Source organism: Lepidothrix coronata, unplaced genomic scaffold (genome assembly GCF_001604755.1).
Source record: "Lepidothrix coronata isolate B3197 unplaced genomic scaffold, Lepidothrix_coronata-1.0 Scaffold102, whole genome shotgun sequence".
In the NCBI taxonomy this organism is placed as follows: Eukaryota; Metazoa; Chordata; class Aves; order Passeriformes; family Pipridae; genus Lepidothrix; species Lepidothrix coronata.
In genome coordinates, this window is record NW_016690282.1 from 1,130,131 (window position 1) to 1,151,376 (window position 21,246).

A 21,246-nucleotide genomic window follows, 5' to 3' on the forward strand; every position below is an offset into this window, starting at 1 on the left:
GTGTTTCCGTGCGTGGCGCCCATTGGCTGCCGGCACCCGTCCCCCGGTGCCGCCGCTCCGCTCCCTCTGCCCGAGCCCCGCAGATGGCGGGGGCAGCGAGGGGGACAGACCCTCCGGCGTGGGGCTGAGGGACCGCGCAGCCCCGGCCGGCCGCCCGCGGGCACGGCCGTGGGCCCCGCTCCCACGCCAGCCACGGAGTGGGCGATGGGCAAGTGCGGGAAGAAGGACTCGCGTCTCCGGTAGAGCACAAGTGGGCGCGTTGCCTCCGGGACCGCTCTGCTCTACCGCTCTTAAGAAAGGGGAAGGGGAAAACATGACACGGATTCTCCCGGTGAAGCAGAGGAAAATGTACATCCCGACGACATGTAAGTACCCGGCGGCTCTGCCCGCGTTTCCCAGATGACACCCGTGGGCGTGAGTCCATGCAGAAGTTAACTCTGCAGTCCCAGAGAAGGAAACCTGCCGACCTCCCCCCCCGGCTCCCCACCCTCCAACTCTGCCAGTCCATCCTGGTCCGTACCAGACAGCTCAGCCTCAAGGTGAGACGGCGGAGTCCTGAGCTGGAGCAGGGCCATGGGAAACCGGGGGGGACAGGTGGGGAGGAGGACAAGAGGGGCTGCAGGTTATTGGTCTCTGTGGTCCCTCCCAGCTTCTATTCATGTATTGTAACCAGCTCGAGGCTCAGCTCTGAGCATCCACCTCCTCCTTTCATTCAATGCAGATATATATATAGATATATATATATATGATATATATATAATTTATTTGTTTTTCTAAAGAAAGCAATAGCACCAATTTTCCATCTCTTCCTACCTCTCTGCCTTCCTTCTGCTCTCCGGCTGCATGAGCCAGGTACATTCTGGTAGCACCTGTTAGCAGATCCCAAGCCTCTTGCAACAGGTGCTGTCCACAAAAGGGACAGACTCCAAGTGGATGCCAAAACACTATCAGTCTGAGGCCAAGGTTCCTCCCCAATTCCTACCTATGCTATGTGCTGCCAAAGCAGCCAGCAGAGTAGATCCAAGCTAGATGAGGCACTGGTATCCAGTGATTGGTCTGTCAAACTATCCAGAATGTATGACATGGTGTTTGAGCTGGTGCATAGTACTTAACAAAGTTAGAACGGCAGAAACAGACCATACCTGCTTAAAGTTTCTTCACTGCATCTCTCTGAGCAGGAAAAATGAGTTTATTGAAAATCCATGGGGTTTGCTGCATGCCCGAGCATTTTTGATAGGTTTTCTGGGGCCCTGAAGCTGGGTTTACTGTATTGCTAAACCACAGCCTGAACAACAAGCTTTGAGGTCTGGACCCCAGATACTTCTCCAAATGCTCTTCAGCCCCAGCATCAGAATCTTTATCCCCATTTGGTATTTGGAGGGCTCTCTTTTCAAATGTTTGGCTTTTTTTTTTTTTAATTCATTTGCATGCAGGAGGAACATCCAAAGGAATTCCTAACTACATCCTCACCTTTTAGAAGATCATCTTTTTATGAACATACTGTTCTGGCCTCTGCCAGCCTTTTCAGGGATCTTTGTACCTAGAGCAGCCATTGCCCTCCTTTTTCCTCCAACAAGTGATTTGTGTCATTAGAACAGCATTGGAAAAAATATCAGAGGAAAGACTCCTCAGATTAGAGTTTCAAACCACTTTCTACTCTGCCCATTCATTACAGCCACTCATGATGTGTGGGACAATCCAGTGCTGCAGGACCCCAGTAGATGGGCTTCTATCAGGACAGTGTGTCACAGCCCAAGGCACCTGCAAATAAAGAAAATTTAAACAATTCCAGTCCTCCAAAGCTCAAATGCTTCAAAGCAGGAAACATTCATGCAATAGCCTGTAGAAATGGCCTTAAGACATAGTTGCCCAACTGTGTTTTTATGGGGCCTACCAGATGAGGTTCCTTCAGTATAAGATTGGATACATCTGTGGAGTTTGTTGGGTTTGCTTGTCTGATATCCAATGAATCCATCTAAAGCTCAGGTCTACCCCAGTGTTTCCAGAACTTGGTATGACATCTACAAAAAAATAGAATAAAAGCTGTAATATTAAGACATTTGTGAAGGAAGTTGTGATGCCAACACATTTGGGAGAATAGTCTTTGGAGTGTTTCTGGCCTCCTGAAAGTAGTTAAGATTGGGATTCCTTTCCTTTGAGATTCCCAGTTTTAATTTCAATAGAAAAAGAGCTTCAGAGTCCTAGGAGATTTGTTTAGATGTGTAAAGGTGAACCTCAGGGTCCTTGTTCCCTACTACTAAGTCATCCTCCCTTCCAACAAGTTAATTCATCAGGAGGATGACCCTGTCAGTCTACACCTCCAGAAGATTTTACCAGAGCTAGACTGATTCTGAAAGCATCACAAATCTCCCCTTCATAAGGTTTGCCAGGGTATCTCTGGTCTGTAGTATGTGCTGGGCTCTCTATTTCACATATCTGGAGCCCTCACAAAAGGCACGTCTGTCCCTTAACTGTCTCTTCTCTCCCTGCAGCTTCTCACCCAGTGTCAGCAGCGACCTCATGGTGAATGGAGAACTTGTTTGCTCAAGGCTCTCTCTCTAAGTGAGCCGAGCACTGTTTCCATGCCAAACCCTGACGTGATGGGCAATTGGGCACCTCAGATTAGGAGGGCTGGGACGCTGCTTTGGTGTTGCAAACAGGTGGGCAGGCAGGGCCTCTGTCATTAGCAGTGTGTCACAGGGTACAGAAGGAAACAGAGAGGCAGGGAGATTGAGAGAGAGAGAGAGAGAGAGAGAGAGAGAGAATGAGAGAGAGAGAGGGAGAGACAATAAGGCAGAAAATCAGAGAGAGATAAAGAGAGACCTGGACTGATCCCTCTTAGTATACTCAAAATAATCTGGCTCTTCCTTTGCTCTCAAACTGCCATAACACAAAACAGCTACCCTCCAGCTCAGGTGCTGACTTCAGCCTCTACTGAGAGTGAAGGTGCTTTTGCTTCTGCTGGTAGAGCCAACAATAAACTGGCCAGTCCAAACAGAGTTTCAGAAAGCAAGAGAATACTCAGAGAATGGGGGAGTCAGAACTGGAATGGCTTTGTTACTGGATGCTTTTCCCTCTTTGGTTTCTAAGGTACCTGCCACTCATAAATGAGAATCAGGCCTCTGGTGACCATGTCCTCACTATTGGAGCTATTAGCAGAAAATGAGAAATTTCCTTGCTCTTATCCTAGTCTGTTGTTATTTCCCTAGAGGATCTTTCCGTAGGAGAGACAATCCATTGGCTCACATTGAGCCATATCATTGTTTGACCCTCCATGCCCACTGTGCCTCACAGGACTAGATGGGTTTGATATTGTCCTAGATTTTCCAGTGGCTGCCAGCATCCACAAACTCACCTTGACTTCCCATGCCTGCCCATATCTAAAACACAGTTAATGTAGTGATTTTATCTGTGGCTTGTTCAGCTGTCATGTCCCCAGTATCAATGTGTTTTTTTCTCCCCCTCTCATTTCCAGATTGCTAACTGATCCTGCGAGGACACTGCCCCCTGCCCTCTTCTCTGCCTCTGCTATGAACACTTCTGCTTTCAGCCTCCCCACACCGGCAGTGTCGGAGGAGGGGAATGCCTCTAGCAGCTGGGAAGGCTTCACCACCCCCAACAGCTCCACCACTGTCAGCCCTGGTGTAGTTGTCAGCGGTGTCCTCATCCCTGTGGTCTACCTCATTGTCTGTGTGGTGGGGCTGGCTGGAAATTCTCTGGTCATTTATGTGGTCCTGCGGCACTCTGTGAGTGAGTCGGTGACCAACGTCTACATCCTGAACCTGGCCCTAGCTGATGAGCTCTTCATGCTGGGCCTGCCATTCCTGGCTGCGCAAAATGCCCTCTCCTACTGGCCGTTTGGTTCTTTCATGTGCCGCCTGGTGATGGCCGTGGATGCCATCAACCAGTTCACCAGCATCTTCTGCCTGACGGTGATGAGTGTTGATCGCTACTTGGCAGTGGTCCACCCAGGGAAGTCCTCCAAATGGCGGACAGCACGAGTGGCCAAGGCTGTGAGTGCAACGGTGTGGGTGCTGTCTTCAATAGTGGTGCTGCCCGTGGTTGTCTTCTCAGACGTCCCTTTAGGGATGAGTACGTGCCACATCCAGTGGCCAGAGCCAGCCTCGGTGTGGAGAGCTGGCTTCATCATCTACACTGCTACGCTGGGCTTCTTTGGACCACTGCTGGTGATTTGTCTCTGCTATCTTCTGATTGTTGTGAAGGTTCGTTCCTCTGGCAGGCGGGTGAGGGCTCTGTCCTCCAAGCACAAGCTTTCAGAGCGCAGAGTGACCCGCATGGTGGTGACTGTTGTGGCTGTCTTCGTCCTTTGCTGGCTCCCCTTCTATGTCCTCAACATAATCAATGTTGTTTGCCCACTGCCAGAGGAGCCGTCCCTCTTTGGTGTCTACTTCCTTGTGGTGGTGCTACCGTATGCCAATAGCTGTGCCAATCCTATCATCTATGGCTTCCTCTCCTACCGCTTCAAGCAGGGCTTCCAGAGGGCCATCTTCAGGCCATCCCGCCGAGTCCAGAGCCAGGAGGTGCCAGCAGGCCCCCCAGAGAAGATCGATGATGAAGGGGAAGAGGGCGAGATCAGCAAGATCACCCAGAATGGAAATGGCAGGCAGGAGCGCCCTCTAAGTGGTGAAGAAGGAGAGAGCAATGAGCAAAAACCACTCCCTGAGCAGCCTGTGGGATGTGAAAAGAGCAACAAGTTGCATGTCAGTTATTTGTGATGAAAGGGATGGTGTAGGGGAAAGAGACATTGGAATATGAGGTCCCCTTCACCTTATCTGCTTTTCAACCTCAAAGGCAATGGGAGACAAAGGCATATTAAAGTCCAAGAGTCTGTTTAAAGATGAAGAGGGCTCCATGAACTTGTAGAAAAAGCAAGACATTTTTCTTGGCTTTGGAAAAGACACCTGAGGTTTATGTGGTACTGGGTAAAGAATGGACTGCATCCAGGGGGAGCTGAAGAGGTGCTGGGCACTGACAATACAGAGAGAGCAAGATCAGCCCTAGATTGCATGATCTGTCCTTAAATGACTCAGCTGTGGAGGGCATCAGCTGCCATCTGATTGTAGCATGTCAAGGAAGTTCCCAAATGGCATATACTACACGTAGGCATCCCAGTGTAGTATCCTTGATTATCCTCCTTACAAACACAAGAAGTGGTTTACCCTGAAAGACAAACAGGGAGAAAAAATGTCTGCAGCAAAGACATACCAGCCAGTTGCATGCATGGCTGACCCCTCTCTAGCTCTTAAAAATGCCTTGGGGACAGATTTCCTGCCCATGCTGGTCATGGCTGGAGACTACTAATTGCTCAAAACCTCCTCTTTCTTTTTAAGGCTCTCATGGACTCTGGGCAGGCTGATGGGACTTACCTGGGAGAAAAAAATTGAACATTTCTTTCTTGCATCTCACATTCTTCAGGGTTTTCCTGCTGCCTCTGCACCCCGGTGGGAGGTGTAACAAAGGTAGAGAAAAAGACAATGCGACATGAATCAGAGGCAGTGTTTCTTACAAGCTGAAATGCCCTTTCCCTTTTCCTCTCCCTAAGCCTCACTGTAAATAAAAAAAAAAGCCTTTGGACATAAAAGGCCAACAGGACAGAATCGTTCTGTGTGTTTAGGGGAGGGGGGTGCTACAGATTTGGCCCTCCTGAGAATATACATTGTCTTTGGGTTGAGTTGATCTCTGTATGGAGTACTGTTTGGCTGATACAAGAGATCAAGGCATCTATCAGTACAGGAGAGGGCAGGAAGCAGAGGGAGGTCAGGGGATCTCCAGTGTGTAAGAGCTATGGTTGCAGAGAGTCTGGGCAATACTAGGAACTGATTCATCTTGTGGGAAATGGTATTTAGTTCAGGATGGTGAAGAAATGATGTTCATGTGTTTGCATGTGCACAAAGATTGTCGTATGCAAAAGTTTATTCCCTGGACTGTACATGTCTGAGAATGGCTGCAGAGGATGGGAGACAGAGGAGTCAGACTGGTGGGAGATGTGTGTGGGTTGGGCACTGATGCTAATCTGTGTGGTGTAGGTAAATGTGTACAGGCATACATAAAGGGGTGTGCATGTGTATAAGTGTATACAAACACAGATGGGGGAATGTGTTAATGTAATTGTGGAATGTTTCAGTGCAGGTATAGTTTTGCAGGCATGCAAGTATTTATGGAAATGTGTGTGCACATGTGAATGCTTGGGTAAGAGTGTGAGAATATGTGTGTTGAGTTGGACCAGTGCTTGCTCCTGTGCATTGGTTGTTGGAGGGAAGCTGTAGTGGGTCCATGTGAACATGTAGGTTAGAACAGCAGCAATGTACAAGGGTGGGTGGGATGAAGGTCTCCTTCTTTGCTTTGGCTTCATTCCTCCCACACCTTTAACTTCTCCATGAATACTATTGCTAAGCTACAGCCACCAAAATGGTCCTCATACCAGAGCCCTTGGTTATATTTGGGCACTTTTGTCTACAAATAATTTTGAGAAATGGGAAGGAGGCATGCACCAGAAGGAGACGTGTCTCCCTGAGGTCAGGAGATGTTGGAGGAGGTAGTCTATGGAGAGTCAGTTATGAGAGTTGGCTGAGTGATAGAAAGCTGTCTCATGGGTCACTTGAGAGAAGGCAAGAGAAGTGAAGGGGTGGCATGGGAACAGGTGTGCTTGGACAGAAGCCAAAAGCCCTGGGCTGGGCAGCAGAACAAGCTGCAGCAGCTGAGGATGGTGGCAACAGAACCACTTTATGAGGAAGCAGGAGTCAAAGTCACATAAAGGCAATGTGAGAAGTGAAGGCCTGGCAGGCACTAGAGGAACTGCAGTGCGGGGCACCTGAGTTCAGGAAAGGACTGTCACAGGGCATGAGGAGAAGAGACATCTCCTAGCCATGTTAGCTCAGGAAGGCAGAGAAGGGACTGCAAACACAACCAAAGACATTCAGCTGTGCGCTCAGCCACGGGTACTGCCATCACCTCCACGAGAAAGGAGGAAACCTACATCCTCATGTTTCCTCTTTAAGCCTGGAAAACCAAGCTGTTCATGCCTGCAGGCTCAGCCTGAGTAGCTGAGCTACCAGTGATACCATACAGCAATTGCTTAGCTCCTCTTACAAAGTGCTACTTGCCCCCTGAGCATGGGCCATCACCCAGGAGTGCGGGCTCAACTCACAGGGAAAAAAAAGTGCTTGGTAGCCAGATTCTATCCTCTGCTACCTTTTTACATCTCCTTCTCCTTCCATCCATGCATCAGGTTCCCACACTGTGGGCCCCAGTGAGAAAGGCAGCCAAACTATTCATGGGCGTGGGATACAATCTGTTGAACTAAAAAAAGCCTCTGTTTTATTTTCTTGGGGAGCTTCCGCAACATCTATTGGATGAAGCACAATCAAGCAATCCTAGCAGACTGAGGATGGACTGCCAAAGCTTCTGCCTCTGTAAGGGGCAACAAGCAGCAGGAAGAGTAAAAGGTCTGACTACCAAGTGGTCAGACAGATGGACAACACAGAACTTTAAACAGGGATCTGTGTTGCTCCTCTTGCAATGAGGAGCAGAGCAAGGCGAATGCTGGACTCCACTGGCACAGCAATCCCTGTAGGATAGAGGAAAAATGGTATTATCTGGGGAGCTTGTAGCACTGTGATCACTAGGCATTGAAGAAGGCATGTGACAGTGACTGAGGACCTTGTAGGAGGCAGCTCAGGTGGGTGGAGGGCAGATAAAGGGTGGGTTTCCTTATTCGTGGAGTAGCTATCCAGCTGCTGTGGGGAGATGGGGGAGTTCCCCAGCTGCCAACACACTTAACAGAGACAGTCTCCTTCGCCAAATCAGGATGAGACTTCATTTCACACGCCTTTGCAGCTCCATCTGCTGTAAATCACCATTCAAGAAACTCCATCGACTGGTTGGCTTCTTAAAATACTGACATCCCTTAGAGCCCAAGCACTGCAATGCCAGCACCAAGCAAATGTGCCAAGGAGACATTATTTTGATACACAGAATCCGAGCCCCCACCAAGGCAGCTCTGCAGGGGAGCCTGCTGGGGAAAACAAGATACGTTCCAGGGAGTCCTGCAAAAAAACCTGAGGTTTAAATAGGAGTTTAAAAGAAAAGAAACAAGCATCATATTTTTCTGTCTTGTGTTTTCTTCGCCCCCCTATGCTGCATCCTATTTTGCAGTGACAAATTGCTGAAAAAAAATGAAGATGAACAGAAAATAAGACTGGAGGAGGGGAAAAAAAAAGGGGCTTTTTTGTCCAAAATTCATGAGGAGAAAACAAATGCTACAAAATTCTGCAAAATATCACCACTGATTAAAAGGCTGTTTTTCATAGGAACAGGCGTTTGGAATGATGGACAGTACCCTGCTGCTGTCTGACCCCTGCTCTCTCCTCATCTCTGTCTCCCTGTTGGTGAATCCCCAGCTTTTCCTGTAGTAATAGCATTAATCTGACTGCCTCTGTGATCCCTCTCTCTCCTTAATGATGGTGCAGTTGACTCCAGGCAACCCAGAGGCCACAGGGACCATGCGCAGTGGCTAAGTGAAATTCTGGACATGTTCAGGGGGATTTTTTCCAGTCAGATATGGAAATGGAGTTTACTATTCTGAGTGCAGAGACACAGAGATAAGGGCTCCATCAAGCCCTGTGTTGCACAAAAGATTTTATTCTTGTCACGTAGCGATCGGAGCTGCAAGACCAGAAAGGGCCGCAATGATTTCAGCAGCATTGTGCAGTGCCTCCTCCCAGTAAACGTGTGATCATAAATGGGGGGTTAGAGACACAGGGAACGTGTTGTGTCAGCTGCTCAGAGTTCGCATGCACACGTCAGAGTGCACAAGAGCAGATACAGAGAGGCATTCCTATCTGTTGTGCATGCGTGCATACAAATGTGTTTACGTGATTGCATGCCTGTATGTGCGGCTACCTGCAACTGTGTGAATGTGTATAAATATACGTACATATTCGTGTTCTGTGGGTACACTGATTCAAGGGCATATAGATGTATGTATGAGACCACATGTGGCCACCCGCACAGACGCACACATATCCAGACATGCACATGTCTCTTGGCCTAAGCATGAATGCCAAGAATGCAGCACACGCACCTTAATGCACATAGCCCAGGCACGGGCTCAAACTGGGAGATGACATCTGGACCTTCCAAATGACCTTCTCCCCACACCCACCATACCTGCAAACCCAAGTACACAATGGTGGTCCGCGGCAGCTTTGGACCCACTTAGTGTGACCCTTCTGCTCTGCGATGGATCTTCAGGAGAGAATCTGGAAGGGCAGTGAAAGGTGATGGCTGAGGGGCTTCAGTGTGGAGAAGTGAGGGTGCATTCCAGGCTGTTACCAACACAGCCCACGCTTACGTCATTTGGAGCTGTTGTTAGGGAGCCACTGTATTTGTCATCAGCAGGGAATCACAGCAGCTCGGATCAGGCAACAGCAAAACGGTCCAGGCCACATTCTGATTCAGCTGTTCTACACGGATACGGAACAAGGGGGTGGAGGGGGCAGGAAGCAGTTAATCCGTTGTTGGAATAGGGTAGCCTGTAGAGATGGGGAGATAGAAGAAATGGAAACACCTTTGAAGAGAAGATGCTCCTGGCTCTCCTGAGGGTCCAACAGAGAATTGAAATGCTTTATCTGCTCGAACGAGTGGAAAATATGCAAATATTTGCTCATGAAAAATTGCTGGTTTTTGCCTTCCCAAGCATAAAATATGCAAACGCCACGCACACCGCAGCCGGCTCACGAAGATCTCACACTCACCACGTCACGCACAAACAGGCACACACGCATTCCCAGTACGTCAGTGCCGCCAGCCAAAGACACGTGCCTGGGCTGCAGCACGCAGCCTTCCCTACATGACAAACAAGGCCGCGGGGCACGGAAATACGGCTGCCTTGACCGACAAACTGAGCCTCCGCGGGCTGTGCCCCCACCGCGGCTCCCTGGAACCACCGCGGAACCACCAACCGGAGCGGCCGCGAAGCTGCGGGCGGGAGGAACGCGAGTGGCCATTCCGGTCCCGCCTGCCGTCGGGGACTCGGGACACCCGCGGCCGGGACCTCAGACGGACGGGAGGGGCGGGGGTGGTGCCGAGCGGGCGGGCGGGAGCAGGCGGGGACGAGAGCGCTGCGCGGTGCGTCCTGCAGAGGGGTGTCCGTGCCCGGAGGGGGACGGAGGGGGACGCAGATGCAGGGAGACGGAGAACGCGGCAGGACTCTTGCCCTGGTAGCTGGTGTCAGGACCAGGCTCAGGACAGTGCTACCAAGCGGCGGTGGAGCCCCTCCGTGCCAAACGCCCGCTGTTGAGGGGGACATGTGCGAGCACGAGAGGTGTGCGCTCGCAGCCCTGAGAGCCAGCCGTATCCTGGGCTGCGCCAAAAGAAACGTGGCCAGCGGGTCGAAGGAGGTGACCCTGCCCCTCTACTCCTCTCTGGTGAGACCCCACCTATAAGTGCTGCGTCCAGCCCTGGGGCCTCCAACATAAGAAAGATGTGGACCTCTTGGATCGGATCCAGAGGAGAGCAATGAGGAAAATCAGAGGGCTGGAGCACCTCTCCTATGAAAACATGCTAAGAGAAGAAAAGGCTCTGGGGAGACCGTATAGCCCCTTCCAGTACCTACAGGGAGCCTACAGGAGAGCTGGAGAGGAACTTTTCACAAGGACATGTAGTGAGGGGACAAAGGGGAATGGGTTTAAACTGGAAGAGGGTAGGTTTAGATTAGAGATTAGGAAAATGTGAGGATGGTGAGGCACTGGAACAAGTTGCCCAGAGAAGTTGTGGCTGCCCCATCCCTGGCAGTGTTCTAGGCCAGGCTGGATAGAGCTTTGATCAATTTAATCTAGTGGAAAGTGTCCCTGTCCATGCAGGGGAGTTGGAATTAGATGACCTTGAAGGTCCCTTCCAACCCAAGCAATCCTGTGATTCTATGATTCTATGGAGTCAGTGTGGTTCCCTTAGTGGAAAGTACCTGTCACAGATCCAAGAGTTTCTGTGAGCTCTTAAACACCAACTTCTTTCCCCATCTACCTGTCCACCTACGCCACTCCATCTCCACTGCCCCAACATCCTGCCACAGAGTGTTTGCTTCTTTGGTGAGAAAGCTCATGGGTACCACTGAAGAAAGTTTTCTTGCCTAACCACCATTCACCTTTCTCAGCACTCCTCATGAGAGTCGTTATGCCCCCAGTAGTGGTCTGCTGTCGATAATTGATCAGGGCAGGGCTAGGAGTGTGTACAGAAGATGACAGCACAGGAGTAAATACTTCTGGGCCTACACAGGAGTGGATGGGAGGAGGAGGCATTCAGGTGCACTCAGATGCATAGAAGCAGAAGGCAGTAGGCTTGGCTGAAGGTTATTTTTAAGAACTGGTTCAAACAGCCTGCAGTGTCACTTGGTATCTCCTACCCAGCCAAACTGCTGGCTCTAGATGTTCACAAGGCAGCAAATTCTTTCTGGTTGCAGTAGGGTTAGTCCTTGTAGTCGTATGCCAAAGTTTGGGGTGAATACCACAATGGTTTCTTGTCTCGATGGTCTAACAGGCAGAGTCACAAGGCGGGGGTAAGAAGTGGGACACTCAAGCTGGAAAAGCTACTGATGGGGAAAGGGGCAGCCAGGATGATACACCTTTAGCTGTGAGACATCTCCAACTGATGCAGCTTGTCAGCCACTGTCTGATACACTGCTCAGCTGTGGCTGGCAGACACACAGTGTCTCAAACTGGCTGTGGGGGCACTGGTGGGAGACAAGCTCATGCTTTCATGCTCATTAACAGAGACTACCAGGTCTAGAAACAGCTTTGCCCAAGTGATGAGTCCAGATGAAGGGCTCTTCCAGCTGCTCCTCAGCCACGTGGCATTTCAGCAATGCACAGTGAAAAAAAAAAAAAGGAAAAAAAGCAGAGTCTTTGCCAGGCCTTGATCTCTGTGTGAGACAGTCCAGGCCGCCAAGCAGCCCACAGCAGAAATCTCTGCTGGCACAAGTGCCCTCAAACTCAGCAGAAGCCTGCATAAAGCCAGAGAACGTGTCATCTGTGATTCCTGCTTTATCCAGGCCCCACATGGGCAGAAGTTTCAAGAGGAATGTAGCCATACAGCTGACATCCAATAGGCCTGCCCATCCTCAGAGACGTAGAAAGTATTCTAAGCCAGTAAATTTTTACCGGATTGGTGCTCTTGAGTAACAAGAGCTGGCTGTTACACAAGCCTCGTGCACAGCCATGTAGTCCACCAGCTGGAAAAGATTTGTCTAATCATAGTACCACAGAATATTTTGGGGTTGAAGGGACCTTTAAAGGTCATCTATTCTTCCCACCCTCCTCTGCTTCCTGTCCAGAGGTGATCAGTGATCCCAGCATGGAAGAGTGACAGCTGCTGTTACAGGATAATCTGAGGGCATCACAAAGTACTGAAGCATGAAAACACATTGCCACCTTTCCTTGTCTCAGATGTCCCCCTCCCTGTGTTTGCAGGCACTATGGAAGTGCAAGGCGAAGGTACCCAGCAGCAGTCGGGCTGCGATGGAGAGGAGCTGAGTACAGAGCCGTGCTGCTCATCACTTCCCAGCTCCTGAAACACACGAGCTCTCCTTCCAAGGGTAGCAACAGCAGTAGCCAAAAGCCTGAACTTTGCTTCCAGAAGGGATCAGCTGTTGAGCTGAGCAAATTATGATGCTGTGCAGGGTGGGTGGAAGAAGGGCGGGAGGAAGGGAGGGAGAGCCAAGCCTGACACGGGCCAGAGCAGGAGGGGAGGCACTCACAAAGGCCTTGGAGGCAGGATGGAAAAGACAGTAATTACATAAGAGCACTTGGCGAGCATCTGGCTGGAGTCAGCTGGGCCCTGCCTGCCCTCCCTCCCGCACTGCTAACCAGGAGCAGCTGAGGATACAGATAACTCAGCGCGGGACCCCTCCGGAGGGGAGCGTAGGTAAGAGGTCCTCTGCTTCCCCTCCCGGTTTGCGGTGCTCTTGGAGAGTGGGGGCAGAGGAGTGGAAAATAGGGAAAGGAAAGACAGCTGTGGTGGAGGGGAAGCAGCCAGGAAGGGGAAGAGAAGGAGCTGTTTCTCTGCCTCTTGATGTGAATGATACCTTTGCTCTGGAGGTTTTGGCGAGGGAGGAGCTGCGAAGGGTGAGTGTGTGGGTGTTTGTGTGTTTATGTGAGACAGGACAGATGATCCACAGGTATCATAGAGGAGCTGAGCTGTACACAGGGGCTAGAAAGGGGAGAAAAACATCAACTTCCTTCCTTCTATACCTGTGGCAGAGAGGTTCAGTAGGATGGATGCAGCCACTGGAGGAGAGTCAGGTTTTGTCCCCCTACTTCGCCTGTGTGGTAGGGGTTACAGGACAAAGGAGGAAATGTAGAAGAAGGAGGAAGCAGCTGCTTTTGAGCAGAGATTGTTGCAGTTCAATCCAACCAGTGCATCCCTGGGCTGCCTCCAAGGCAGAGTGTGTGACAAGGGAGAAGGAAGATTGTTGGACACACAGTGTCCCTTCAGACTTGGATTACACTTAAAAGTGTGGCTGGCACAGGTTTACTGGATACAATTCTCAAAACTTCCTGCAAATGTGGCTGCCCTGGCAAAATATTGCTGGTACAGACAGTTCTCTTCAGAGAACAGGGCAATATTACCCAGGCAAAAGTGTCTTTACTGGCGTAAACTTCTGCTCAGCTGGACAATGCCACTAGGGCAAGCCCTTGTTTGCTGGCAACCAGTGAGTCCCTACTGAGCCCAGATGAGACAAAGTCCTGTTCACTGCCCACTGTGAGCTGTTCTTGCAGTCTGATGAGGCACAGGCAAAGACTCCAGCTGATGAGGTCCCCCATGAAGAACATCTGCTTGGCTGTGAGCAACTCAGGAATGCAGATGGAAATGTGGGACGGAAATGAGGACAATGGACTCCCTGCTACCTGTTCCCCTTGGAAAGGTGGAGGAGGCCAGGCACAGGGCCAAGAACTGCAAAAATGGGTAATGTCATGTTTGGAAATAAGCCAGGCAGGAAAACCTGAGAAAGTAAGGAACTGCAGCAGCTTTTTTGGGATAGAGAGGAACTGTCTTCAGTGTCAGTTTCTGAGTTTTCATGCACCCCAGAAAATTTATTTGCCTTTAATAGTACTGTCAGCTGCCAAAATCCCCACCAGCAGCAGTCAGGAGAAGACAACACAACTGATCACAAACCCCCACTTCTGTCAGCTGGCAAGGCTCCATTAGCAAGACGTGTTGACCTAACCTTCCCCCCTCTCATTTCCCAAAAGGGAAAACTGAGGCACAGGAAAATGTGGGCAACTTGCAGTGGGTTTCATTGCATGTCAGTGCTGGAGTGAATTTTTTGGTCCTTTTCTTGCCCTGGCTAGGAAGCATGTCCACTCCATGTTCATTGAGCTCCAGGCTGACAGGCAGCCTGAGAATATCTCCAGGCCTCCCAGCCCCCCTTCCTCCCTTCCCCCCCTAGCTCACAGCACATATTTTCCCAGAGTTTTCCGCTTGCTTCTCCAGTGGTGCTGGGGTCCTGCCAAACGCCAGCCACTCTCTGGGAAGCGGGGCCTCCCATTCCCAAACCAAACAAATGGGAGAAAGGAAACAGGAAAAAAAAGTCCAAGCACACGTAGACACACACAGAACCCTTTCCCCCTCAGAAACCTTGGAGCCTTCTCCAGCTTCTCTTGGAAATTGTGGGAGGCACAGTGCTGACTTGGCACTTCTGGTCCCTGCAGAAGAGAGCTATTGTCCATCCTTCCTTCTGCCTCCCAAAGATACATATGTACACACACGGGGGTATAAATTTACAGATCAGTTTTACTACAGCATAGAATCCCCAAATTCTCTTCCTAAGAGATTCTGCAGCATGAGAAAAGTCTCCTATCTGTCCCACCCTACACTCTTCTGTCCTCCAAAATGCCCTTCGTTCCCAAGTTCTGGTGCAGCCACATTGTACTTACCCCAACAGCACAAGCTCGTCAGCTCGGCACCAGGCTGGGGGCAAAAGGTCACATCCAGGGTTTGCTTCCAGATCCCCAGTTTTTCTGGCAAGCACCTCCCAGCAGCCAGGCTATGCTTCAGGTCAGGCACACCCCTCCCATCAAAAATGCTCAGCCCAGGACCTAAGCAGGGGACATGACCAGGGGATGACACGAGCAGGAGTGCAAGGCTTGGGGCTCTGCCCAGGCAGAGGGGATGACCAGAGAGGGAAAATACTGATGCCTCTCCCAGCTGGCAGATGCATCTACTACAAATATCATGCCTGGGGCAAGAGGCCACAGTGATGTGTAGAAAAAAAAATGTGGGAGAGAATGAAAGATGAAGTTTGGAGACTAGCAGTGGGAAAGGCACAGCTGGGGAGAGAGCATGGCCAGCCAAGTGAAGGGCTAATACATGGGACAAGGGACTAGTGCACAGGAGTGAAGGCAGGGTCCTGTAGCCTCCCGCCTGAAGGAGAGTGTCTCTTGCATGGATGCACCTCACCTTGCCCATCCTGAGATGCCAAAGGTGGGACACTGCCCTGCTGCCTGCCCACCCTTTGCACAGGGTGCAAATCTGTGTTGCCTGCATTTTGCTGAGCAGGGTTGTGCTGGTTGGAAGCAAAAAGGCAGAGAAAAAGAAACAAACCCAACAACACATACAAGGAAAAGGCACTACCTAGGAAAGAGTTAAAAGGCGCCGAAACCCAAGCCGGTTTGCGATGGAGAGCGCCCAAAGCCAGGGAGGGAGAAGGAGGGAGAGGAGAGGGGAGGGAGCCGGTCCAAGCCCGGATTGCGCACCCAGCCAGCGCTGAGCAGTGCCTGTGCCAAGAGCCGGCTTCCTTAAAGCCATGGGCCCGGGGGCCGGCCCCGCAGGCGGAGGGGAGCCGGCGAGCAGGGGCCAGAAAGCAGAGAGGGGAGCCCTCGGCCCCCGGGGTGAGCTGCCGCGCTGCGCCGGGGGCAGGCAGCGGGATGGGGGGCACAGGCTGGGGCAGGGGCTTTCTCAGCTTGTTGGCGTGTCTATCTTTCGTAAGCATACTTTGTGCAAGCTGCCTGCTCCCAGCTCCACGTCCTTCACTCTCGGCAACAAAGAAGCTCTCGCCTCTGGTCTGCCTGCAAAGGCTGCACTCGGGGAGCCAACTGTCCCCTTGGGAAGGTGCTGGGCTTTGCCTGAGAATCCCCTGGGCATTGTTGGGAGGGGGCCGAGGCACAGAGAGGGGTGGGATTGAGTGGGAAAAAGGAGAGGCTGAAGTTAAGTTCCCAGCCCACAGAAGAGACCTCTCTGCCCAGAGATGTGGGTCAGACTCTGGGACATGGGTGTTGTAGGATTAGATTCCCGTAAAAGTTGATGTGCAGTGACTGGAGGGTTGGAGAATTTTTTACAGCCCTTCTTGCAGATTCAGCAGCCTACCACAGCATGCTTTTGCTAAAGGACTGTTGAGGTTGGACTAAATAATATTAGAGGTGTTTTTCAACCTTAATGATTTCATGATTCTATGTCTCCTTCCTCTATCCCAGCCTGGGGACTGAATCTTTTAGTGGCTCCAATGGTTTGCCTAGTCAGCATCAAGTCTTCTTCCAGGGTCAGCACCTAATCTCCACTGGCCTGGGCAGAAGGGCGTGGGACATCCTCTTGGGCCACGTGGTTTCTGCTCAGATTGCAGCCTTGAACATCCAGGCACTACAAGCATGTAAACTGCCTCCACAGGACAATGCTATTTCATCCCATCTCTGGCTCTAACCACAGAAAGACGTTTTGTGGTAACCTCTGTTCCATCCCTTGTGTCCTCCCCTTCTTATACCTCACTCTGGCACTTCCTCATATCTTCCTAGGTCACCATGGACATAATTTACCTGCGCACATCCCTGACCTTCCTTCTTCTCCCTCTTGTTGTGTTTGGGGCACCCACTGATGAACCCAATCTCAAAGAACCAGCCCCTGGTGCTTGCAAGCGCTGTTGTGACCCACTGGACTCTTCCACAGATGCCCGACCGCTCCCTCCCAGCCACCACCACTTTCCATACCCAATGCCAGAGGTCCGTCCCTATATCAACATCACCATACTGAAGGGTAAGTGTCCATTTTGGCCTCAGGATGCCAAGGCCTGCTCAGGGGCTGACATCACTGCACTGGAGGTGACAACTGGATTGCTGGCATGCTGGTTATGCTAACAGGCTGCCAGGTGCCATCCTTGAGGATATGTGCCCAGGGTTTAGATGTTTTGTGCTGTTATGAGGAGTAGTCTGGGGGGAAGGAAGTCAGTGCATATCCCTCACTCAGAAAGGTTGTGGGGAAACCTTCTCCAGATCCATGGGTCACATGGAGGAGGGCAAAGGGAGGCAGCAGCTATTTGCAAGCACCTCCAGGCTAAACTGGCAGTGACCCCCAGCTCATTCCACCCTGCTGTGGCTGGCTTGGCTAACGGGAAAAGGCTCTCTATTTTAGATCAGCTCCTCCCTTCAGGGCTCCCCTTTTAGCCTTTGCTGTGGGCAAAAGCCTGTTCCCAGCTGGATGCTGCTCCACTCACTCCTTGTAACTCTGTGGTTCCTCTGGGTTAACTGCCCAGCCTGGAAATAACTGCAATCCATCAACATTCAGAAGGGTGTGCGGGGCAGATAGAGGCCTAGAGTGGGGGTGTTGTAGCAGGACCTGCAATAACATGCAGGGGAGGGAGAGAAGGAAAACAACAAGACACAAATTTGGGATGCTGTCACTTTTGCTGGAGGCTGCTCTGACCCTATCTCTTCTCTCTATACACAAAGTACATTCTGGTGCTGGTCTCTCTCTGTATTGATGCCTGGCAAAGTGTGTGACAGGCAGTGCACACACCCCAGGGTAGAGCTGCAATATTAATTATATAGGATGCCCTAAGCATGCCAGTATTGTCAAAGTACCAGCCGTCTAACTTGCACTGCTCCATCTGCCTAGTCCAGCTTGGATCTTTTCCCTCTGACCCACCTCATTGTCCATCTCTAGTCATATTTCCCCACAGGCGTTAGCATTTCTTTCCCTTCTCCAGCCTACAGAAAGAAGTGTGCATCTTACGTGGATAATTAGGTCATAGGAGAGGTGGGTATGAGGGTAGGATCTCTGATGGCAGTAAAGGAGTGTGGGGGAGGAAGAAGAGGTCAAGAGCCCCAGTAGTATTTTGCACTGCTGAGCTCCCTCTCAGGCTGAAGTCTCCTAGGGACAGGTCCTGGTGCCTCCAGCAGGGCCATATCACTTTGATGGGCAGGAGACTCGTAAAAGAAGAGACTCCAGTCACACCCAGAGCTCTGCTAGCTGCTTTCCCATGAAGAGCAATGATATCATGACCCTCAGGACTGTTCCTTCTTCTGGCATTGCCCCATTCTTGTGCAATTCTCTGCCTCCTCATTAGGCTTTCTCACCACCACTTCCAGATCTCCTTCTGGTATCACACAGGAATTGTGTCCTCTGCTTCCTCTTGTAGGAGAGAAAGGAGACCGGGGAGAGCCTGGAATGCCAGGGAAATGGGGCAAAGAAGGACCACGAGGTGAGCGGGGTGCCCAGGGCCAGAAAGGCAGTAAAGGACAGATGGGCACAGCAGGAGACCCCTGCAAGCATCAGTACGCTGCATTCTCCGTCGGTCGCAAGAAAGCTCTGCACAGCAGTGAGGGCTTCCAGGTCCTGATCTTCGACACCGTCTTTGTCAACCTCTACAGCCACTTTGACATGTTCAATGGCAAATTCTACTGCTCAGTAGGTGGACTTTACTATTTCAGCCTCAATGTCCACACCTGGAACTTCAAGGAGACCTACATGCACATCATGCACAATGAAGAAGAGGCAGTCATCTTGTATGCCCAACCCAGTGACCGCAGCATCATGCAAAGCCAGAGCCTCATGCTAGAGCTTCAGGAAAATGATGAGATCTGGGTGAGGCTCTACAAGCGGGAGCGGGAGAATGCCATTTACAGTGATGATGTTGATGTGTACATCACCTTTAGTGGGTACTTGGTCAAGCCTAGTCTTGAATAACTGCCTCTCCTCTTCCTTGGGGTCTCTTTGACCTTTTCCTTCTTTCTCTCTCTCTCTCTCTCTCTCTCTCTTTACTGCCCACAAACACTGCAAATCACTTGGAAATGAGCCTGTCAAGTCTCAGGCACTGAGTGTGAAACTTGCCACACCAGCTCCCACCTCATGCCCTCTTGTAGCCAGACTTGTGTCTGTGCCATCTCTCACACCTTACCTCCTAAACCAGCTTAGGTTATTGGCTTCTTCCCAATCTGCCAGCAAGTTGCCTCTGGAATTTGGAGTCCTAGAGCAAGAAGAAAGCTAAAATGCTGCTCCTGAGGATGTGTCCCTCTTTGGGGCTTCATTCACAAAGGACTCCTGTAGAAAGGCCTAGAAAGTCCCCACTGCCCATGTACATCTTGGCTCCTCTCTTTCCCAACTAGACATACCAGTTTTGCAGCCTGAAACATAGTCTTAATGTCACCTCTGACACCTGTAGTCCGGAGAGCGGACTGGGGTCTGATGGTCTCCTGTAGCACAAGAAAGTTGTAGGACCAGTAAGAGAGGATAGTGTCTTTCCAAAAAGGGAACTGTTGGCCTTCTGAAGTGTGTCACTGGCTATCCTTAGACACCCTTCTGTGTCACAGAGTCCGGGTTGGCTGTCAAATCTAGGCCTGGTGGGATTGTCCTCCTCTGTGCCAGCTCTAGCTCTTTGAAGAGATAAAGGGCCAGACACTTGGCCAGACCCTTTATGCGCATCTGCTGTTGAATCAGTAGAGCCCACCATTCCATTACCACTACAGATCACAAGTAAAGAAGGAGAGAGAAAGAGAGAGAGAGAGAGAGACAACCCTCGAAAACCTCCCTCCCACACCTCCCCTGGTGTGCTACTCAATCTTGGCTCCCCAGCTGTGGAAAGCTAGGCCAGATAGTGAACTAGAATCTGCTCTCTTCTTTGGCAGAGGTGCCATTTCGTTGTCCTCCCGAAGGTGGTTCTCCCACACTGGTATTCAAGGACTGCTGTTTCAGGACCTGAAAGACTTGAGGTCTGGAGGGGCAATTGCAGTTAAATCAATTCCAAACCTGGACAGACTGCCACCTCTTTGCCTCTGTGATGGAAAAGAGATAGAGGTGAGACTACAGCACCTCACCCCAGGGTTAAAAGCTTCCCTGCCTTATGCTCTGTGCCCTTTTCTGGCAATCTCATCAGAGCAACTTAGAAAAGCATGTGACTAAACAAACCCTCGCTCTTCTTGTCAGGTTGGAGATGTTGCAGTGAGAAAGGAATGTCAGTGGTTGGGTTTTCTATTACTATTTATACTCGTCTCACACTGCTCTCACTTGCATCCCTCTATGGGGTATGCTACAGTCTTGTTGGGAGCAGGTGAGGCTGGCTCAGCACTTTAGGAAACCTACTTCCACATGTTGTAATGCTTCCATAAACTCCCAAGAGTTGTCTCTTTTTTGAGTATCAGGGCAGGACAAGCAGGAGAAACTGTATTTCTCTTCTGCCCATCACTGATAATGAAATCTTCTGATTTACCTAGCTTCTAAAGTCTCTTGATTAACCACGATCTTTGCCTATAGCACCTGGGACTACCAGAGCTCTCCCATAGGAGATGTGCATCATTATACAGGACTAGGTCTGGTACACTCAGCTGGAGATGGCAAAGCAACAGGGACTCAGGCCAAATATTAAAAATGAACTTGAGAAAATTGCAGGACATTTTCTCTCTTGTCCTGTTTACTTACCCTCCCTTCTTTGCTAAGGAAGCTGTACAGACTCTAACGAGTTTCAGGAACTTTCTGCTGTGGATCCTACCCACCACTGTCAATGAGGCAATGGGTATAAAAACAAGGTTTCTCTGAGGCAAGCCTGTTTTTTTCACAGAGAAACATTGATTATGGGATCATGGGAACTAAAGGAGACTGTGAGTTTCTTCCCCTACCTTAGCAGGCCAAGCGTGTGAAATTGCTCAGAGAGAGGATTTCAGACAGCACAGAGGACCGAATTTCTTTCTCTCTTCCTCAACAGGCTGCAAATGAGATATTGTCTCTTTACAGTGTATTGAGCCCCACACCTCCCTGAAGCGAAGAAATTCTCTCTAACACTGAATATCTCCAGAAACAAGCTTCATTCTTCCTCCTTTTTCTATTTGGTGATTGAATGCTGGTAACAGGTCTCATGTGCTACCCATGAGCAGCCAGATGGTGCCTGATGCACATGAGAGAGGAGGGCAGGGGGACCAAAGGGTGTGTTTAACAGGCTTCTTGGTGCTAAATAAGACAGCATTCCCTTGG

General features: G+C 50.6%; 2 protein-coding genes across 3 annotated transcripts; both read left to right on the forward strand.

Moving 5' to 3' along the window:
* The first annotated feature begins 248 nt into the window (after nucleotides 1–248).
* SSTR3 (somatostatin receptor 3) lies at nucleotides 249–5,583 on the forward strand. Of its 2 annotated transcripts, XM_017823301.1 has the most exons (3): nucleotides 249–365; nucleotides 2,493–2,660; nucleotides 3,476–5,583. In XM_017823301.1, exon 3 carries the CDS (start codon nucleotides 3,531–3,533, stop codon nucleotides 4,734–4,736), a length of 1,206 nt encoding a protein of 401 aa, XP_017678790.1. In that variant the 5' UTR covers nucleotides 249–365; nucleotides 2,493–2,660; nucleotides 3,476–3,530; the 3' UTR covers nucleotides 4,737–5,583. The 2 variants fall into 2 exon arrangements, with proteins under 2 accessions (XP_017678790.1, XP_017678789.1); XM_017823300.1 differs by lacking the exon at nucleotides 2,493–2,660.
* A 10,148-nt stretch (nucleotides 5,584–15,731) lies between these two features.
* On the forward strand, nucleotides 15,732–20,946 carry C1QTNF6 (C1q and tumor necrosis factor related protein 6). Its single transcript, XM_017823495.1, has 3 exons — nucleotides 15,732–15,905; nucleotides 16,803–17,040; nucleotides 18,422–20,946. The coding sequence occupies exons 2-3, from the start codon at nucleotides 16,809–16,811 to the stop codon at nucleotides 18,967–18,969; spliced, it is 780 nt and encodes a 259-aa protein (XP_017678984.1). The 5' UTR covers nucleotides 15,732–15,905; nucleotides 16,803–16,808; the 3' UTR covers nucleotides 18,970–20,946.
* The last annotated feature ends 300 nt before the right edge of the window (nucleotides 20,947–21,246 follow it).